This window comes from Trachinotus anak, unplaced genomic scaffold (genome assembly GCF_046630095.1).
Source record: "Trachinotus anak isolate AG129_WGS33_773 ecotype Australia unplaced genomic scaffold, CSIRO_AGI_Tana_v1 ptg000018l, whole genome shotgun sequence".
Classification (NCBI taxonomy): domain Eukaryota; kingdom Metazoa; phylum Chordata; class Actinopteri; order Carangiformes; family Carangidae; genus Trachinotus; species Trachinotus anak.
In genome coordinates, this window is record NW_027273869.1 from 14,669,746 (window position 1) to 14,687,142 (window position 17,397).

The 17,397-nt window shown below is 40.7% G+C and overlaps 3 protein-coding genes across 4 annotated transcripts; 1 reads left to right on the plus strand and 2 right to left on the minus strand.

The window, feature by feature from the left end:
- Window positions 1-3,432: 3,432 nt before the first annotated feature.
- Window positions 3,433-4,769, minus strand: LOC139635002 (tetraspanin-7-like). Its single transcript, XM_071501873.1, has one exon. It carries the CDS (start codon window positions 4,641-4,643, stop codon window positions 3,543-3,545), a length of 1,101 nt encoding a protein of 366 aa, XP_071357974.1. The 5' UTR covers window positions 4,644-4,769; the 3' UTR covers window positions 3,433-3,542.
- A 2,486-nt stretch (window positions 4,770-7,255) lies between these two features.
- LOC139635000 (zinc finger protein 184) lies at window positions 7,256-12,945 on the minus strand. Of its 2 annotated transcripts, XM_071501869.1 has the most exons (9): window positions 12,805-12,945; window positions 12,086-12,288; window positions 11,896-11,997; window positions 11,703-11,798; window positions 11,515-11,625; window positions 11,296-11,413; window positions 9,798-10,593; window positions 9,254-9,300; window positions 7,256-9,172 (listed from the first exon to the last, which is right to left on the minus strand). In XM_071501869.1, exons 1-9 carry the CDS (start codon window positions 12,908-12,910, stop codon window positions 7,650-7,652), a joined length of 3,102 nt encoding a protein of 1,033 aa, XP_071357970.1. In that variant the 5' UTR covers window positions 12,911-12,945; the 3' UTR covers window positions 7,256-7,649. The 2 variants fall into 2 exon arrangements, with proteins under 2 accessions (XP_071357970.1, XP_071357971.1); XM_071501870.1 differs by lacking the exons at window positions 12,086-12,288; window positions 12,805-12,945 and having other exon boundaries at window positions 7,512-9,172; window positions 11,703-11,793.
- A 762-nt stretch (window positions 12,946-13,707) lies between these two features.
- washc3 (WASH complex subunit 3) lies at window positions 13,708-17,238 on the plus strand. The gene is made up of 7 exons (XM_071501874.1): window positions 13,708-13,900; window positions 14,394-14,492; window positions 14,605-14,670; window positions 14,777-14,914; window positions 15,601-15,717; window positions 15,801-15,865; window positions 15,958-17,238. Exons 1-7 carry the CDS (start codon window positions 13,850-13,852, stop codon window positions 16,055-16,057), a joined length of 636 nt encoding a protein of 211 aa, XP_071357975.1. The 5' UTR covers window positions 13,708-13,849; the 3' UTR covers window positions 16,058-17,238.
- The last annotated feature ends 159 nt before the right edge of the window (window positions 17,239-17,397 follow it).

Sequence of the window (17,397 nt, forward strand, 5' to 3'; positions counted from 1 at the left end):
ATTTTCACAGAACCCTGGTATAGCCTATGTGGGAAAATATAACTTGACAACTGTGACGTTAATTTTTAAAAATATATATTATTAAAGGATTGAATGTATACATTAAATCTATATATAGAATTATAGTTAAATAAATATAGACATAAAGGGCTATATTAAAGGATTTTAAATTATTCAAGACAGTGAATGAATGGTTTATTTCATGGATTAGACCTAGTTGTGTTTTTAAGATTGAGACTCACAATATAGCTAAATATATTTAGCTATATTTAGCTATATCCAGTGTAATACTGGTTACTGCAAATGTAAAAACCTTTACTTAATCAATGTTGTGACGCTTAATCTTGCTAATGAAGTTGCATATTCTTTTCACTTTAGAGAATATAATCTGCACCACCCTACAGCCATTGGGTCATTTCTGGTGACATAAATAGTGAACATTAAATCAGCCAAAGCTAAAATGGTTTTCAGAAGTATTGTGAGCAAAAGGCCCCTTGTGGTTTCCTTGAGTTAAGGTGTTGCTGGCGCACTATATCTCAGTGCTCATCTTTTGTATAGTGAAACTAGTGGGGATGCGGCAGCCTCAAGCAAAAATAGGTTAGACAAGCACAGTGTAATCAGACAGAAAGCATCCGCAAGCCTTGTTAGAGCATAATGTAGGCTAATCAATACCATAATTAGGTCATGAAAATGGTATTCATTGTTTAGAGGCCACAGCCCAAAGCCTATCCGTCTCTGAGCACTGATGTATGTGGCTTTTAAGGCAAACATTGTGATAAATGTATGAAAGACTACTTCATGCTAACCAGTTCAAGCAGAGGGTATAGTTCATGATTTTCTGCTCCATAAACTAATCAATGCTGTGTCAGGCTGTTGTGTTTCATCACGCCCAGCAGTGCGCCTGTATCTGTTGTCTCCCTTCAAGGGCAGATCTAATCACCGTTGTCTCAGGTGGTAGAAATGAGATGTCATTCAGATGGCCATAATTCAGAAGGGCCCGGCCAGAGGTCTTATATGAGGATCGACCACTCCCAGCGAGGGAATTTACCATTTTGGCACACTTCCAGCGTGGCCTTTCTCATAAAGTAAAGACCTAGACTTCTAAGGTCTTTAAAATGCAAATGACAGCTTCACACCTGCCACCTGTCAAGGTATTTCCACCTTAAAGAGGGAAAAAAATGTCACATTAAAAACGGCTCTTTACGAGATTTCAGCAGGTCACACATTTATTATATACATACACACTTCAGAGATGCCTTTAGTTTGCTGTGCTGAAAGTTGTTTTCTTTTGTATCTATTTTACTACGTCACCATTATATTACAAGAATGCTGTTGCCATTAATATATTCAAGGGCAGCAGACCTTGACATTTCCACTCCCAGTGTTGAATCAATATCATATCCTGTAATAAGGCAGAAGATTTTTTTTGTTTATTGTTGACACATATAGTTTACAGTTTCAGTCATGCTTGTTTGCACTGTTGGTAATTATGAGAATGGATTATACATGATTGAATATAGGATATTCATCATACATTGCAATTACAAGAGCAATAAAAAGGCCTATCCTGAAAAGGAAAGGTGAGACGATGAGGCTAGAAGGGAAGGAAGGCTAACGGATTTGTATAATTTCAATGTATACAGTAATCTTAAAACACTAATTATAACCAGTTCAGAGAAAAAAAAAAATGTTTCACGATCATGAAAAGAATAGTTTAACATTTTGAGATACATACTCATTTGCTTTTTTGACAAGAGACAGATGAAAAGATTGATACCACTCTCTTGTTTGTATGCTAAATGTGAAGCTACAGCCAGCCTAGATAACTTAGCATAATTAGTGGGAAGCAGCCAGCATGGCACTGTCCTAATATAAAAAAAATCCAATGAACACCTTAAAAAAAAGCCTGCACTCAGGCTGAGCTAAGCTAACAGGCCACTGGTTCTACCTTCATTTAGCATACAGACATGAAAATAATACCAATCTTTTCATTAAACTCTCAACAAGAAATTGAACCAACACATCCTCAAAATGTTGAACACTTTTTTTAAGTTGATGATTTTTAGAAGACATGTTAATCATTAAATTCAGTGTTGTAAGATAAACTTGTGCTTCAGAACATACAAACTCTTGCAACACAGTGACATCTGGAGGAAGCTGTTTCTCTCACCCGAGCACAGTAAACATTAGAACAGCTTATCAGGTGTCCAGTATAAGTGGCACAAAATATCACACACAGTATTAAGCTATTTCCTAAAGCACCATTTTAACACAGTTGGGTCTTTGTGATGGAACAACTAAATGATGTAGACACGAACATCTGCTGAAAACAGCCAGACTAAATCATCTAAAGTGGAAAACTGCTGGTGAACATTCCTGTGCATTCAGTGGTGACATCTACTACATGAGGTAACTTGCAGAAGAATCCAATATGAAAGCAGTAGAACTCAACTCTAGATAATTGTTTTTAATATCTATTTACATTCTACACGGTGGAGTATATCAAGTCATGCTTATATTTAAAATTTCTGAAACAAAACCATACCGCAAAAAAAAAAAAAGCAGAAAAGCATCATTCTGTACTACCAAAATAAAAGTTTGCTACCCAACCTGACTCCACGTATTTGTGATCTAAGACTGCCTCTTGTTTGGAGGTATTACTGAATCAAATGGACATTAGATTTAATTGTAGCTCTTCTACCCTAACACTGAATCGAATAAGTATATTTATGCAAAAAAGAGAGGCAGGCAAACAATGAGTGTCTAATAGTTGCGAAGTGTGAGGAGTTTCTGATTTTTGAAGTGTTTCACTACTAAATTCATATTTTCTTTTAATGATATCCTTAAGGTTCCACAACAAAGAAACAAAAGAGTGTTTCGGATAATTCAACAATACTGTAAGTTTAGGTTATGACTGTCAGTTTTAATTAGAAGAAATCATGTTTTTTTTCATCAGGTTGATATGGCAGACGGCTATAAACACAATATCCATGAGCCACGCCTGTCATTGCTATGGAGACGAAGTCAAAGGCGCATATCAGAAATAAAGCAAATTCAGAGCGTCTTTTGCAGTTAGAAATAAACCTCAATGCTGTAGTTGTTTAATCAATCCAAAACTGAACCTGAAAGTGAACGTGAAGCTGCTAAATGTCAGGTTTCTACAGAGCTTCAGCCCTCCACTGTTAATGCACAAACGAGAATTTAAAGCGAAATGCATCTCAGGAGTTGAAGTTGACCCCCATCCTCAGTTTTATATGCACATGGGCTTTTACCTTTGAGTTATCATCGATGGTCCAGATATTTTTTAAAGCGGCTGTTGTACTGATAATTAAAGCGGGAGTTTCATGCACCACCCAAGCCTTGGGAGTGCAACAACTGACTAACAATCATTTCATCTTGTCAGACAATAAATCTGACTTCAATTTGTGGAACCCTGGATACCCCAAAAACTCCCCCAACTTCGCAACTCTATAACTCTTTGAGGGTATTGTTCATTACCAATCTTAACCATCTCCAAATTGGTCAGTCCTTAAAATTGACCGTTAATGGGCCACTACACGGCGATGTTGTCTTGGTGCTAGTTTGTTGGCGAGCAGACAAGCCAGGGCAATGCCTCCGATCTGGGTGAAGGCTAATCCCAACACTGTGGCAGCAATGTGGAAGACGTTGTCGTTGACCAAACTGAAGACTTTGCGGAAGCAGCCATGTGGGTGGATTCCTGCAGCAGCTACTCCTTCACTATCGTCTGACAGAAGAGGGCGATTCTTGCAACCCTTGCGCCTCACACAACAGCTGTCAGGCAGGGACACCGAGGTACCGTTCTCAGTGGGAAGGAAGGTCATATGTTGGATAGCCCAATCTGAAGTGAGCCAGTCACGCCATCCCTCAGCTCCACAACACTCAAGGGCCCTCTGAAGGCTGTCTAGAGCATCGGCACGGCCTTCATCCTCTGTGTAGCCGGCCACCGCTCGTTGTAAGCCGCTGCGAAATCCTCCAGCGATATCTTCACGGTAGAAGAGTCCTGAGAGTCCGGCTGCCAAACCAGCTATAAGTGCAGCAAGTTGAAAGAACCCATAAGCTCTTAGTACACATGGCAGGTTTGCAGCCACTCCCAGACAACCCAGAAAGCCCCAGGCGGTGACTGCGGCACCTGTGGACAGTAGGATGAGTGGGGCGTTGGGGTAACGATTGGCAGACAACAGCATGTAGTCCGCCAGTGAAATCTGAGCCCACACACCCAGGGTGAAGAGGGCCAAGCCGGCTGCCCAGAAGAGGCAGCTGAACGCCAGGAGACCCAGGCGCAGGAGGTGCATGACTCCCACTGGGCGGCAGCAGGGTGGGGCAGCACCCGCAGGTGGAGGTGCAGGGGGCGCCAGGGAGGCCTCTGAGCACACAGACAAGGATAGTCGCTGCTGCTGCTGGAGCTGCTGCTGGAGCTGCTCCTCCTGATCCTGGTACGGTGACAGCAGGTAACCAGGGATGGCAGAGGGTCGACGAGGAAGAGGAGGAGGACTGAGCAGGTCGAGACCCCGTGGAGAGGACAGTCTTCGCACAGCTAGCTGCTCGCGCTCCCTATCCAAAGCTCGTCTACTGGGACTCGGCCGAGCTGACAGCGAGTCGTAGGGCAGTGCAGAGCTCATCATCCTGGGTCTGGCTTTATCTACTCCCCTCTCTCTCTTTTACACACTCCCCCTCTCTCTTCTTTCCTCTCTTGATGCCTTCACTCTCGTCCTCCTGCAAAACACAGTCTCCCTCCCACCTCTTTATGACTGGTTATTAATCCACCACCAACACAACCAACGCCGGCTGGACTGTAAATCCTGATGATGGGTATTGCTTCGTGCTGTTATCTGCATCCACAGCCCCCTTGTTTCCACCCTATTTGTCTGTTTATTTCAGGGGTTCTTTCCACCTGCATGGCCACCAGCTCTCTAAATTCGTCCGCTGATAGTCACATCCCGACATCTGCTCGCTCACTGCTGCCCCTCGCTCTGGTCAAGGCAAGAGGTGATGGCAGTGGGATAGACTGAGAGTACATCCATGCACACCCTCTCTCGGCGTGGAGGTTGACTTTGGTCCATTTGCAGAATAAATGATGAAATGACGAATGAGTGACAAAATTGCTTTAACGTTTATGATACAATTTGTCGTACATAACATCACATCCTCAGGTCATCTAAAATCATGGCCGCATAGTGAATGCATACTTTGTAACTGCCACGGAATATTATGAGAATACTAACACACAAATCAACGTTTTTGTTCTTTTGTGAGACATTTTGTTAAGAGAGCCTAGTCTGCAGTGCAGGCAACTTATAAATTCAACCACAGTAGCATTAATTAATGCATTTAGACGAAGTTGAAATTCAAATTAATCTAAATGAACATAATATAGACTCATTAAGTGAAGTATTTCTTCATCAGTATGTCTCTACATTTGATCTGTAGACACATACCTTACTAGAAAGTGGCACCACATTACTGTTTGTATTTGTTACGCCCATGATGTTTACATTGTATGCATGGATATTGGTCACATCTCCTTGGAAAAAAATTTTTTTAATCACTGTCATATTATGTATTCAAATTTTTGCTCCACATGATGCCAACCCTTACTGCTTACTATATCTTGGGTACATTTTGGGTTATTTGGGCACTTTTTTTACTAACAGCTGAACAGTTTAGAAACATAAGCCATGCTAAAAATAGGAAATCAATTTACAACCACTGAAAACCCCCATTAGACGGCACTTTGTGGGTCCCCCATTAAACGATACGGCCAGTTTTATCCTGGTGATTCCTGCTTGGCGTCGGCTCTCCTTCCATCAACCCCCGCCCAATCAGAACTAATTAAAGCCTCTTGGTTAATTAAACACATTCAAATGGCTCTTTTCTATAAGGACAGCCATAACAGTGACATGATGGCAGAGGGGGGAATACCCAGATAGATTGGTGGGGGAAGAGGAAGGGTGTGCAGGGCTGCAATCTAGCCACATCCTGCAGCTTTACACCCTAAATTCAGTTCTTTTGACCTACAGGTAATTTATCTTTTCCTGGATTAGAAGAAGAGAAAAGCGATAAGTTATTGTGGTCGGCCTCATTGAATTTGAACCGATTTGAACTTTATATTTTGATTTGATTGTTATAACTTATATTTAGATTTCTCATGCATTTCCTATGTTACATGTGCAGGTTAAAGCATCTCGTTCTCCAGTATATGAGGGATACAACAGTGAGCAGGGAGAAGACAGTTTACAACAAACACCTGGAGGTCTGTAGAGGAAATGAGGTTATGTTTATGATGTTTATAGTTAATCTTTGCTCTAAAACTGTCAGCTGACAGAGTCGTTCAGTTTTATATGCACTCTGAACAGAAATGAAGGAAATTCATTATTCAAAGACACCAGCTCCTTGGAAATAAAGCAGCAGAAAACAGGTGTGGGGAAACCACAATTCCATTTTTGTGGGTATAGACACTTTCTTATGAAACAGTGACAGTGTTTACACAATAAAAGCAACATCAGAAAACTTTGTTCAGCATCTAAGTTTTTGTTTCTGCTTTTCAGTCCTTGTTAATCATTGTGTGACCCCTCATGTAGCCACCACGTTAAGAAACACTAACTTAAAGTTTAACACAATCCAGGACTCCTGCAACACTGGCGTCAGCAAGGACTAAACTAATTGGATTATATTATACAGGTTTCAGTTTCATGGTCTACACCTTGAACTTGTTCCCTACCACCTGTGGCCTGTCTACTATAAACCTCATAACTTTTGTTTAACATCTATATATTTTTGATTATAATGGCAAATATTTTGTATTTATATGTTTTGTTCTTATTTTTTGTTTTTTATTACTTTAGGAAGTGGGAATTCTTTAACACTTTCAGATTATGTGCATATTTTAATACCATTACCCACGACACTGTTTGTTTACTCAGTTATTTCAGGTGTAATGAGGGAGCCTACGATGGACGCATGTGCTTACAGGATCCACTTGTCTGTGTGTTTTTAATGTTTTTAATGATGGAGCTACGATAATAAAAGCTTTTTATCTTTTGTACTTCAAAGAAGTGGTGTCGCAGGGAATCCTCTCCTCTCCTTCAGAACCACATTTGCATTATATCTAGTTGAAAACCTTTTTTTTGTTTTTTTTTTTAGACGTGTTTGGCTTTAAACCTAAAACAGTCAGTGTACCCCACTGACGCACAATATTGCAGTGACAACACACACACACAAAGAAACAGACAGTATCTAGAGTGAAAAATCTGTTTAATTAAAAATTTTCTTCACTTGTGGTTTCCAGTTAAACTATTTTTAAACATAATTGTAAGTTTCCTGCTGTAAACTTCAAAGTGAAGTGGAGAGGAGACAGTAAAGCTGTCATATGTATCTTGATATTTCAAAATGATTAGTGTTTAACAATTTAATTGTGCAAGGATGCAACAGTACCAAAATCTCCATATCCACACTTATAGATGTGTAGCTGTGGACCAACGTTTCTCTCCTGATCTTAATAAAATATATTCTCTCCTAAACAGAAGTTGTAAAATTTGATTAAGTTAAAAATAAAAAAAGAGTCTGAAAGAATTTCTGTTCTTTTTCACCATTCCACTAGTTTAACCACTGAGATTGTCTCTATTGTTTTTTCAGGTATTTGATTCCTTGGGCTGTGTGGAGTCCACAGACTGTGCAGCTCTTCCCTCCTCCCTGTGTGTCTCCATGTGTTTCTGCAGCTTGGCTTTGGACGTGAATGTTTTCATGCACTGCTCACAGCACGGCTTCAGTGGCTTCAGCCCTGAGTGGCTGCGTTTGTGTCGCGCCAGCTCAGACGAGCTCCTAAATTTGAGTTCACAGATGTTGCAGGCGTACGGCCTCTCCCCCGTGTGAATTCGCTGGTGCTGCTGGGCCTCGGTGAGGGTGAGAAACGACTTCTCGCAGTGTCCGCAGGGGAACGGCCTCTCTCCTGTGTGAATCAGGTTGTGTCTGGTCAGTGCGTGCGGTTTGGTGAAGCCCTTCCCGCAGAAGGTGCAGGGGTATGGGCGGGCACCCATGTGAGTGAGGACATGTTCCTGTTGGGTTTTCTTGCTTTTGAAACATTTGCCGCACTGAGGGCAGGAGTAGGGCCTGTCATCCACATGTGACGTGTGATGTTTTGAAAGCTCTCCCTGAGACAGAAAACCCTTCCCACACTGGGAGCAGAGGAAAGGTTTCTCCCCAGTGTGCATCCTCTCGTGTCTGGCCAGCACAGGCACCAGCGTGAACCTCTTTGGGCAGTGGGAGCACTGGAAGGGCCGCTCGCCTGTGTGAACACGAAGGTGTTTCATGAGCATAAAGTGAAGCGCAAACTGTTTGTTGCACTGGTTACACTGGTAAGGACGCTCGCCTGTGTGAATGGACAGATGCCTCTTCACATCAGACCTTCGAGTGAATGTCTTCTCGCATTGCGGACACTTAAACTGAGGCTTCACTCGATGTATCTGCCGGTGCTGGGAGCGCGCAAGCAGAGTGTCGAAGCCTTCGCCGCACTTCTGGCAGATGTATCGCTTGCTGGTGACGTGGGACTTCTTGTGCTCGAGTAGCTCAGAGGGAGTCGCGAAGCTCTGGGTGCAGATGGAGCAGATCTGAGGGAGCTGGCACTCCTGTGAGTGAGACTTCTTGTGGTGGACGGTTAATGAGCGGAGGTTGGCGAAGGAGCATTTACACAGCTGGCAGGAGAAAGAGATGGCCACGCCGCGATGCTTGCTCTCGTGCTTTGCCAGGTCCCATGAGTGCTGGAAGGTTCGGTCGCACTGCGAGCAGTGAAAGGGTCTCTCTCCAGTGTGAGTGAGCTGGTGCCTCCTGACGTCCGACGTCCGGGTGAACGTCTTGCCGCACGTTTCACATGTGAGCGCCTTCTGTTTGCCGTGTGACTGAGCGGCGTTTTCTTTGCTTTGATCATCAGGTGATTCTGCTGTGCTCTGCTCTGCGTTTCCTTTGGAGAAGAGTTTAATGGATGTGAATATTTCGTCAGTGCTGGAGGGAGATGGTGTGAATTTGGCTTCTGAGAGAGTCCTGTACTCTTCTGTTCGAACACTCTGCATGTGGAAGTGAGGGAGGCTCTTTTCATCTGAGCTGTGGAAGGGACACTGTGAGCAGGTGAAGATGATGGAGGTCGTTTCGTTAGAACCACCTGAAAACAAAATGAAGAGTAAAATGTGGATGTTGCTTAAAAACCTCCAAGATGTTTCTCGTCTTCATGACAACACATTACCTTTGACTGCTATCACAGAGGGGGCACCTGATGCGCCAGCTTTGCTCCTGGTAAAATAAAAATATTATTAAATTTTTAAATCTTAAAACTACATACAGCACAACTGGAAGAAAATGGACATTATATTAGACTCAGAATGATGACATTGGAAACAGAAGTATAACGAACCTGCCAATAGGACCTCATGAATGTTAGAAATATTAAATCCAAATGTAATGTGTTTTTGTTATCATCATTATTTCATGCATCAAGTTTCTGTCTTAAAGGGCTATTTGTAAGTTTTCTCTTACAGTTCTGCTGCAGAGAGTGAAGGAATTAAGTTTGATGCTGAATTCACAATGTTTCTTCTAGACTGGTAAGTAAAGAGCTGTTAATGTTAATGTTGGATATGTAGCAATAGCAAAACTTACAAATAGCTCCTTTAAAAATAAATAAATAAAATAAAAGCATTGTATGATACATGAGGTGCAATTTTCTTTTTAAAGATAGTATCTCAAAAGATGAAGCAAGCAATCATAGTAATATAATATAAATGGTTTTGTACATTTTTGGTTCTCCTGTCGTTTCCTTTGATGATCTCTTGGATTTATGCATCTCCTGCCAATTAGGTGAGGTCTTCATTTGTAGACGAGAGGATCTGCGGGTGTTAGCCGAGCAGGCAGCCTGTTGCGTTTCAGAAACAGGAGCTTCACTGGACACATCTGTCATTTCTTGCTGGCCAGAGAGGGATTCGTGGTCGTCTTTCTGTTCCGAACAAGAGGAGTTGTTACTGCTCTCTATAGCTTCAGCTGCATCTTTCACCTCTTCGGTGGTTTCTCCTTTATCATCAGTGTGGTCACTTGTTTCATGTTGTTCATTTGTTTTTCCTTCATCCGTAGCATTTCCTGACGCACACTCATCGTTTAGGGGTGAATCATTCATCTTTCCTGTCAGCATATCTTGACCGAGGCTCTCCTTCCTTAGTGCAAAAGTTTTTGTCAGAGTCTCCAGTGCTTTTGCAACATCCACAGTTTCACTTGTTTCTTCTGCTCTCAGGCTGACAGACTCCTCGCCACTGACATTATCCGCACTTACAGCCACAATCTCCTCTTCATAGAAATCTGTGTGAACCTGAACTTCAGCTGACTCGATCATTTCCTCATCCCCTTCAGATGCTCCAACTTCCACCTCAGTGTAAACAGCCACAACACTGTACTGGTCTGTCCCAACAAAGGTCACAGGGTTTAGTACATTAGCATAGTTATGGATTGATTCTAGCCCAACAGAGATGTTTGTCTTTTGCGAGGGAGGAATGGATAAGGCAGACATGATGCAGCTGCCAATGGTGGATGAAGGTCCATCTGTAAAAACACAAGATAGTCAGATAAATCAGACCAAAGTCAGAATATAGGCAAAAAGCTTCTTCCTTGAACTGCATATTCAAATATATTTAATTTACGACTGGATACTGACATTGATCTCCAGATTTGATTCAATTTTATAACAAAAATTAATTGTTTTTATTAAAATTCTTGAAGTTTCAGTTACATCAGATGAATATCAATAATGTGTAAACATAAAAGCACTTCTCAGGAGCTAGGAAATGTCTTTTTTTTTTTTTTTATTAACTTCCTAAAGTGGATATTATGAACTAGCAACCAAGTATATACAATTCTGACATGTATTACTAGTAACCACAGCAGTTGTGAAGAGTAAAGGCACTGATACAAAGATCGATCTTAAAATTTTAAGGCTCGAGTGTTGGGTCATAAGCACAGCGCTAATGATGAGAGTAACGACTGCACACTGAAGATCTAACTTCCATATTATAAACTGTATCTTATGTATGTTTATAAAATTCTAATACTAAGAACTGATGTTGAAATGATGAAGATCTGACTGGGAGCAAAATGTTGTCCATTAAAAAAAGTGATTTGCAATCAGTGTGCAGCCATTACCCTAAATATGTTTCTTAACAACTTAGAGTTAAACTATTTATTAGTTATAAAAAGTGTTACTAGCTTATTTTCTTTCATTCAACTAATCAGTTCAGCTCTACTTACATGGCATTTTCAGTAGTCCCGAACTCCTGTAGTGCTCAAAGATCAAGCTCAGCTCTTCAGGTGAGGACTGAACACATTCCTCCAAAACAGAAGGAGCAGAGCTGAGCCAGGCTGCAGTCTGTAATCACAGTACAGCTGTTCTTCAGTTCTTGAGAAAATGGCATGTGTTTTCGTAGAGGTAAAGTAACCTAAAAATATATAGACAAACTAACTGAATACCTGTTTTAGGTCTGGTACCGGCAGCAGCTTCTCCAGTTTTGAGAGCAACTCCCACAATAACACATGCAGAGCTGCATCATATTGTGGCCCATATTCCACTGGGAACACTTCCTACAAGAGATGATCAAATGTCAGTTTGTTTTAGCATTTTTTCAAGCTAAGAAATACAAAATTAAAATCTGTCTGACCTGGAAGAAGTATGCTCTCTCAATTGGATCTTTCAGCAGGCTCTGAACAAGTGCAATGAAAGTGGACTCTGTTGTTTTCACCTCTGCATCCCTGTACTGACACAGATTTAATTTATGTCATTAAAAAGGGCCCTAGTGCTTTCATTATTTTGTTTTATGCATTTTCAAAGAGGTGTCTATTCAATGTACTTACATCTGTGTCTGAAGAGGTTATTGGGAGTCTTTCTAGATAGCTCTGGATCACTTGAGAATCAACAGAACCTCGTGCTGACCCTTTGCATAGCTCCAGAATCAACTGTAATAAGACCAAATTTAATCAGTTAGTTAATAACAGCAAAATTAATTAATTATTACATGTGACACAAACCGCAGGTTCGGCTCACCCTTGCTCTTAGACCCAGAATGAGCTGGGCTCTCTGTCTGTGGTTGATCAGTCCAGGCACTGCCTCTGTCACCATAAACACAAACTCCTGGAGCTTCTCATAATTCGTCACATCTTTCTGCTTTGCCAGCTGCCACATAGCAGCAGACAGGAGCTGCAACGGGGGCACCAGGAGGCGGAGGGATGACAGAGGCAGGCCTGGGTCTGAAACATAAATGTGTGATGTTAGACATGGGCTTTGGAGGGCAGCAATGAGCTTTGACTTCAGAGGACAAACTTCAGAGAGATAAACTCAACAACAGTAATTTAATTTACACCATTTTACAAAATGCACACAATTTCACAATTAAACTAGAATTTACTAAATCAGAGCAATGCAAGTTGCTGACAAATCTATATTGCATTTCCTATGTGTAAACTCCAAGCCATAAGCCTATGAACCAGTATATTTACTGGAAAAACAAATTTAATTAGAGTTTTAAATTTACAAACTGGTAAAGCATGCGGCTGTGCCTTTGATCTAGGAACAATGGGCTGTAAAACCTGACAATATTATTTGAAATTTGAATATAAAAAATAGAAATTTTCACGCATCGACGCTCGTCTGACAGCTCATTTAGGTCCTGATTCCTTTAAATAGACGGGTCCCGCTAACTGTCTTAGTAACACAAACTTAGCCTTATTTCAATTACAGCTGTAGCAGAACATCAGTAGACATACCGTTTATTTTCTCTGTTGACCCAAGAACCTCCATTAGTGCAATACAACTCCAGCAGCGTTGAAAAATAAACAATAAAACGATGTTGTTGGATTTGGTGGCTAACATGCGCTGTTAGCACGCAAGCACCCGCTTCTTCAAGTCTTGTCCTGCGTTTCCGCTTTTCAAAATAAAAGTCTGAGAACAGCTCCGTGACTGCTTTTAAAACAATGCACTCTCTCTCTCTATTTTTAAGTTTAGTTCACATATAAGACATTTTACATTTCCTGAATTCAATGCTAACCTTCACCTTGGTTAGCATTGTTTTCATTATTATGAAAAGAAACAAGCATGACCTCACATTAGGACATTTGTTGTCTTCCAACTTTAAAAAAAATGGTTTCTGGCGAGTTGTAACTCTCAAACAATTCATGCTGATAAGTCTATTAATATGATAGTTTTGTTTCTTAAAAAAAAAAAAAGATTAAATGAATTGACTGAACTCTTAGCAGTCCATTCATTCAATTCATAATTTCAAGTCATATGTATAAGTTGTAAAGTGGTCTTGAAAAATAGAGATTCTATGTAGAATTAACAAAACTTAAATATTCACATTAAGCTAACGAGAAAAGATTAAATTCCTATTTGAAGTTTTACCCTGTGCCCCCCAGTCTGTTGCATCCAGTGAATTTTGTTCCCTCTTTTTTCACTCGTCTCTAAATATCAAGCTAATCTCAAAGGCCTTTTACATTAACATTTCAGTCACACGTACTGAAATTATCTTTATCGTTATAAAACATTTAACATTCAGAAATTGTCGCTCCACTGTAAGACACAGTACCGGATGTTGTTATTCTCCACAGACTTCAAAATAAAGATTCAAATTCCGTGGGCTTTTATTCTCGCGTAACTTCGTGTGACGTCATGACGCTAACACAGCCCAGAGTCACGTGAAACGTTAGATATGGCAAATGTGTTTTGATCTTAATGTGGCGATTTCTGTTTTATTTGGCTGAAAACTCTCGCTTGTGACAGTGAAACTGCGGCTTCGTCTGCAGCAAATCCAACATGGACGAGGACGGGCTGCCGCTTGTGGGGTCTGGAGTGGATCTTTCCAAGGTTTGTGTTCAGCTAGCTAACATGCTAGTGTTTACCTATTGAGGAAATGAGAGGAAAAGGGTCAAAGCACAGCTACAAGTAGTAGTGACAAAATCTAAATTTATATACCTTCAAATTACACAGACAGATAAACTGTAAATACCTTAAAGTAAAAGTACTGACTTTTGCCAATAATAATAATAATAATAATTTTAGGGGTAGGTAAATGACCTCAGCTGATTTTATAATTTAGCCATTGAGATAGCTTGTGTTTAGTGATTTTAAAAAACTAATTCCTTACTAAAATGTTTTAAAAAGTAATAATTTCTCAATATTTTAAGGCTGAAATTAAATGAATGCATCTTCTTTTTCGCTCCCATTTCTAAAAATATTTTAGTGGCTGTAGTGAGAGTGGGGAGAGAAATTGCTTCATTTCCATAGCACGTTACAGTCAGGGTTGCTCCTCCGCTTCTTATTATTGTGGCTCAAATAACTTTCCTTGTGTTTCCTGCAGGTTCCTGCTATTCAGCAGAGAAGAATTGTTGCCTATCTCAATCAGTTCGTTGTGCACACAGTTCGGTTTCTCAACCGCTTCTCAACAGTTTGTGAAGAGGTTTGTACTATTCACCTTTACGTCTTTCCTTCTGCTTTCTCATTTAAGTCACACCAACAGTTTCTTTCACACTTGGATTCTAACCTGAGCTGTCAAACTTTTTTCCCCACAGAAACTTTCAAATATATCTCTTCGCATACAGCAGATTGAAACCACTCTGTGCATTTTGGAAGCTAAGGTGAGTTCTTCAGCCTCTGCCGTCACTCTGTTTGCAGGTTATGACTTTATGTACATATCATGTCCATGCACTCATTTTATATGGAACATTGTTGTGCTCTGAGCAGCTGTCCTCCATTCCCGGACTGGAGGACGTCACAATAGATGGAATTGGTCAGCAGCAAACTGCACAGGCTAATGGACCCACTGCTGCCAGCCAGAGCCAAACAGGTGGTCCACCAGCGGTGACTCTGCCACCCCCAGAGGTACATGCACAGACATGCACACAAACAAACATATGGTTTGAACTGTACTGAACTGTAGAACAGCCAGAAGCCACGAGGCTTTTTAAAAATAAAAGCCTTGCAACAGGGAAAATAAAGACTATTCTCATGTCTGCGTGGAGCCTGAGCTTGAGCTTGGAAATGGCTTTGACCAAAGCTGAAAAATCCACCTTCCATCACCCGAAGCTTACTGACTATCACCTTATATCTGGTTCATTCAATCCATTCTCTACTTGGTAACCTCACAGTGATAATGGGTCTCACGGAAGTCGCAGCAGCCAGTGAGAAACAGTTTTAGCACATATCTCCACATAAAACCACAACTTGTCTTTTTTACATTTCTGTGTGTGCACAGAGAACATAAATGAGGTCCAGTGTCCTGCTTGGTCAGCTGCAATTTTCAGCATCAGAATGAATCAGACTGGCTGTTTCCAAATGATATGCCTAGCTAAGCTAATCGACCGCTAGCCGTAGCTTCGTATTTACAGTTAGAGCAGTAGATGTACTGATGGTCAGTATTATACACACCAACATTAGATAAACAAACTCAACAAAAATTTTTAAACCTACCAGAAATGCGAAACAAAGAACTACATCTGATACCTGGTTCCATCTAAACCAGGTGTTATTTCACCCTGCATTATTAATGTGAATGTTTCATACTGTAGCCCGCTCAGTCGGCACCAGAAGCTGCACCGATGCAGAAAGCAGAAGAAGCTGCAGACAATGTCATGACAGTGGCCAAGGACCAGCGTTACGCCCGATATCTGAAAATGGTCCAAGTGGTGAGTCTATAGCAACTCCTGCATGTGTACTGTGGGGATAAAAAGTAATGTGTGTGTCTTAATAAATGTTAAATCTCTAACAGGGGGTTCCAGTTATGGCCATTAGGAATAAAATGGTCCTGGAGGGTTTGGATCCCAACTTGCTTGAGTGAGTGTGACGCTGTTAAATTCACATATAATTAATGTCTGTGGTTCATTCATTTCACTGACCAGTAATAATTCCCTCACTGCTGATTACAGCACACCAGATGCCCCAGTTCCCGATGGAGGGACGAGAAGCACAGAGGATCCAGATGTTGCAGCCACCAGCTCTGACAGCGAATCATCTTTCAGCGACTGACATCGTCCTCCTCACCATGAAGCTTCCTGCAAAGGCCATCCCAGGTTTCCAGTGTGCCTGTGAAGGAGTGCTAGCCAGAAGGTGCAGATGTAGGTGCCTGAAACAGCAAATCTAGAGTGACTGTAATTTCAGTCCGAATGAGCTGAAATGGTTCTCTCGCTGGTCAATCAGACCTTTTTTTCAATTAGCATTTTTGATTGATGATTATTCTTTTCAAAAAGAGGGAATCATTTCCCCTGTTATTATGTCAGAACATGGCAGTAGCAGTAGTTCTTCTACAAAAGTAGTAGTTCTAGGTCTTCTGTGGTAGAGACAATACTATCACAGTAATGAAGAGATGCACTCGTCCCTGGTAGTTATGTCTCTTTTTGTTACAGGGTCCTGATAAAGCTGAAAAAAAAATGTACATTGGACACTTGTTGTGTTTAAAGCCAGGGATAAAAAATATGACAGTGATCTTGTTCCATTATTAATGTTCTGTATATCACAAGCGTGGTGAGTGAGTCGAACGGCCTGTTTGGCATCAATCACATTGGACTGCAATGTAATGGGAACTCACAAGCGTTTTTAGCTGCCATTCTGGATGCTTGAATTCTTTACATTTTAAAGCAGCTGCACTGTGCAAAAGCTCTGATTTTTTTTTTTTTTTTTTTTCTGTTTTTACATATGAGAAAGATACAAAACAAAAGTTTGTCTATTATTACAGGATATTGTAAACACATGGCAGTGGAAGAATGAAATATGTTTCCGGTGTTGTATCTTGTTTACAACTGCTTTCCTTATTAAATTGACCATGTTGGAAGAGAGATTACCACTGGAGAGTCAGTGTAAAGTCACTGCTCATTTGGCTTTAGAAAGTATTCAGACCTCTTTGGTTTGTGCACTTTATTATACTGTTGATTACATTTTAAATGGATTCATTTTATCCTTTGGTTATTAATCTACACACAATAACAATGAGTTTTTGCAGAAGATTAAAAAAATCTGAATACTTTCTGAAGCAGCTGTTTGTTGTCTTTGATTCATGATACTAAAGTCAATAAATACTAAGTTGTAACATTTTACCTGGCTCTCTTCCATAACTAACATCTCTAGAGATTTAATCTAATGTTTTGTAACAGCTTATTGCACAATGTTCTCTGCTACAATGAAGAGTAAACAAAGTTGCACTAAGAAATAAACCAGTGATTTGTTTCATTTGTTCAAAAGGTAAACTACAGGCTCTTTTTGTGTTTGACTCCGTATCATGACACTGATCAGAACTTGTGTGAACATGGCCGAAAATGTCAAATAGTCAAGTAGAGAAACGGTGCTAAGGTCACAACATAGATCTGTTGTGT

Coding starts and splice junctions, on each gene's coding strand:
- LOC139635000 (XM_071501869.1), bottom strand. CDS start 12,910: ATGTTAGCCACCAAATCCAACAACATCGTTTTATTGTTTATTTTTCAA. Junction 12,289..12,804: donor GTCAACAGAGAAAATAAACG/GTATGTCTACTG, acceptor TTTATGTTTCAG/ACCCAGGCCTGCCTCTGTCA. Junction 9,173..9,253: donor CTCTGTGATAGCAGTCAAAG/GTAATGTGTTGT, acceptor TTTTGTTTTCAG/GTGGTTCTAACGAAACGACC.
- LOC139635002 (XM_071501873.1), bottom strand. CDS start 4,643: ATGATGAGCTCTGCACTGCCCTACGACTCGCTGTCAGCTCGGCCGAGT.
- washc3 (XM_071501874.1), top strand. CDS start 13,850: ATGGACGAGGACGGGCTGCCGCTTGTGGGGTCTGGAGTGGATCTTTCC. Junction 14,493..14,604: donor TCTCAACAGTTTGTGAAGAG/GTTTGTACTATT, acceptor TTTTCCCCACAG/AAACTTTCAAATATATCTCT. Junction 15,718..15,800: donor ATCTGAAAATGGTCCAAGTG/GTGAGTCTATAG, acceptor AATCTCTAACAG/GGGGTTCCAGTTATGGCCAT.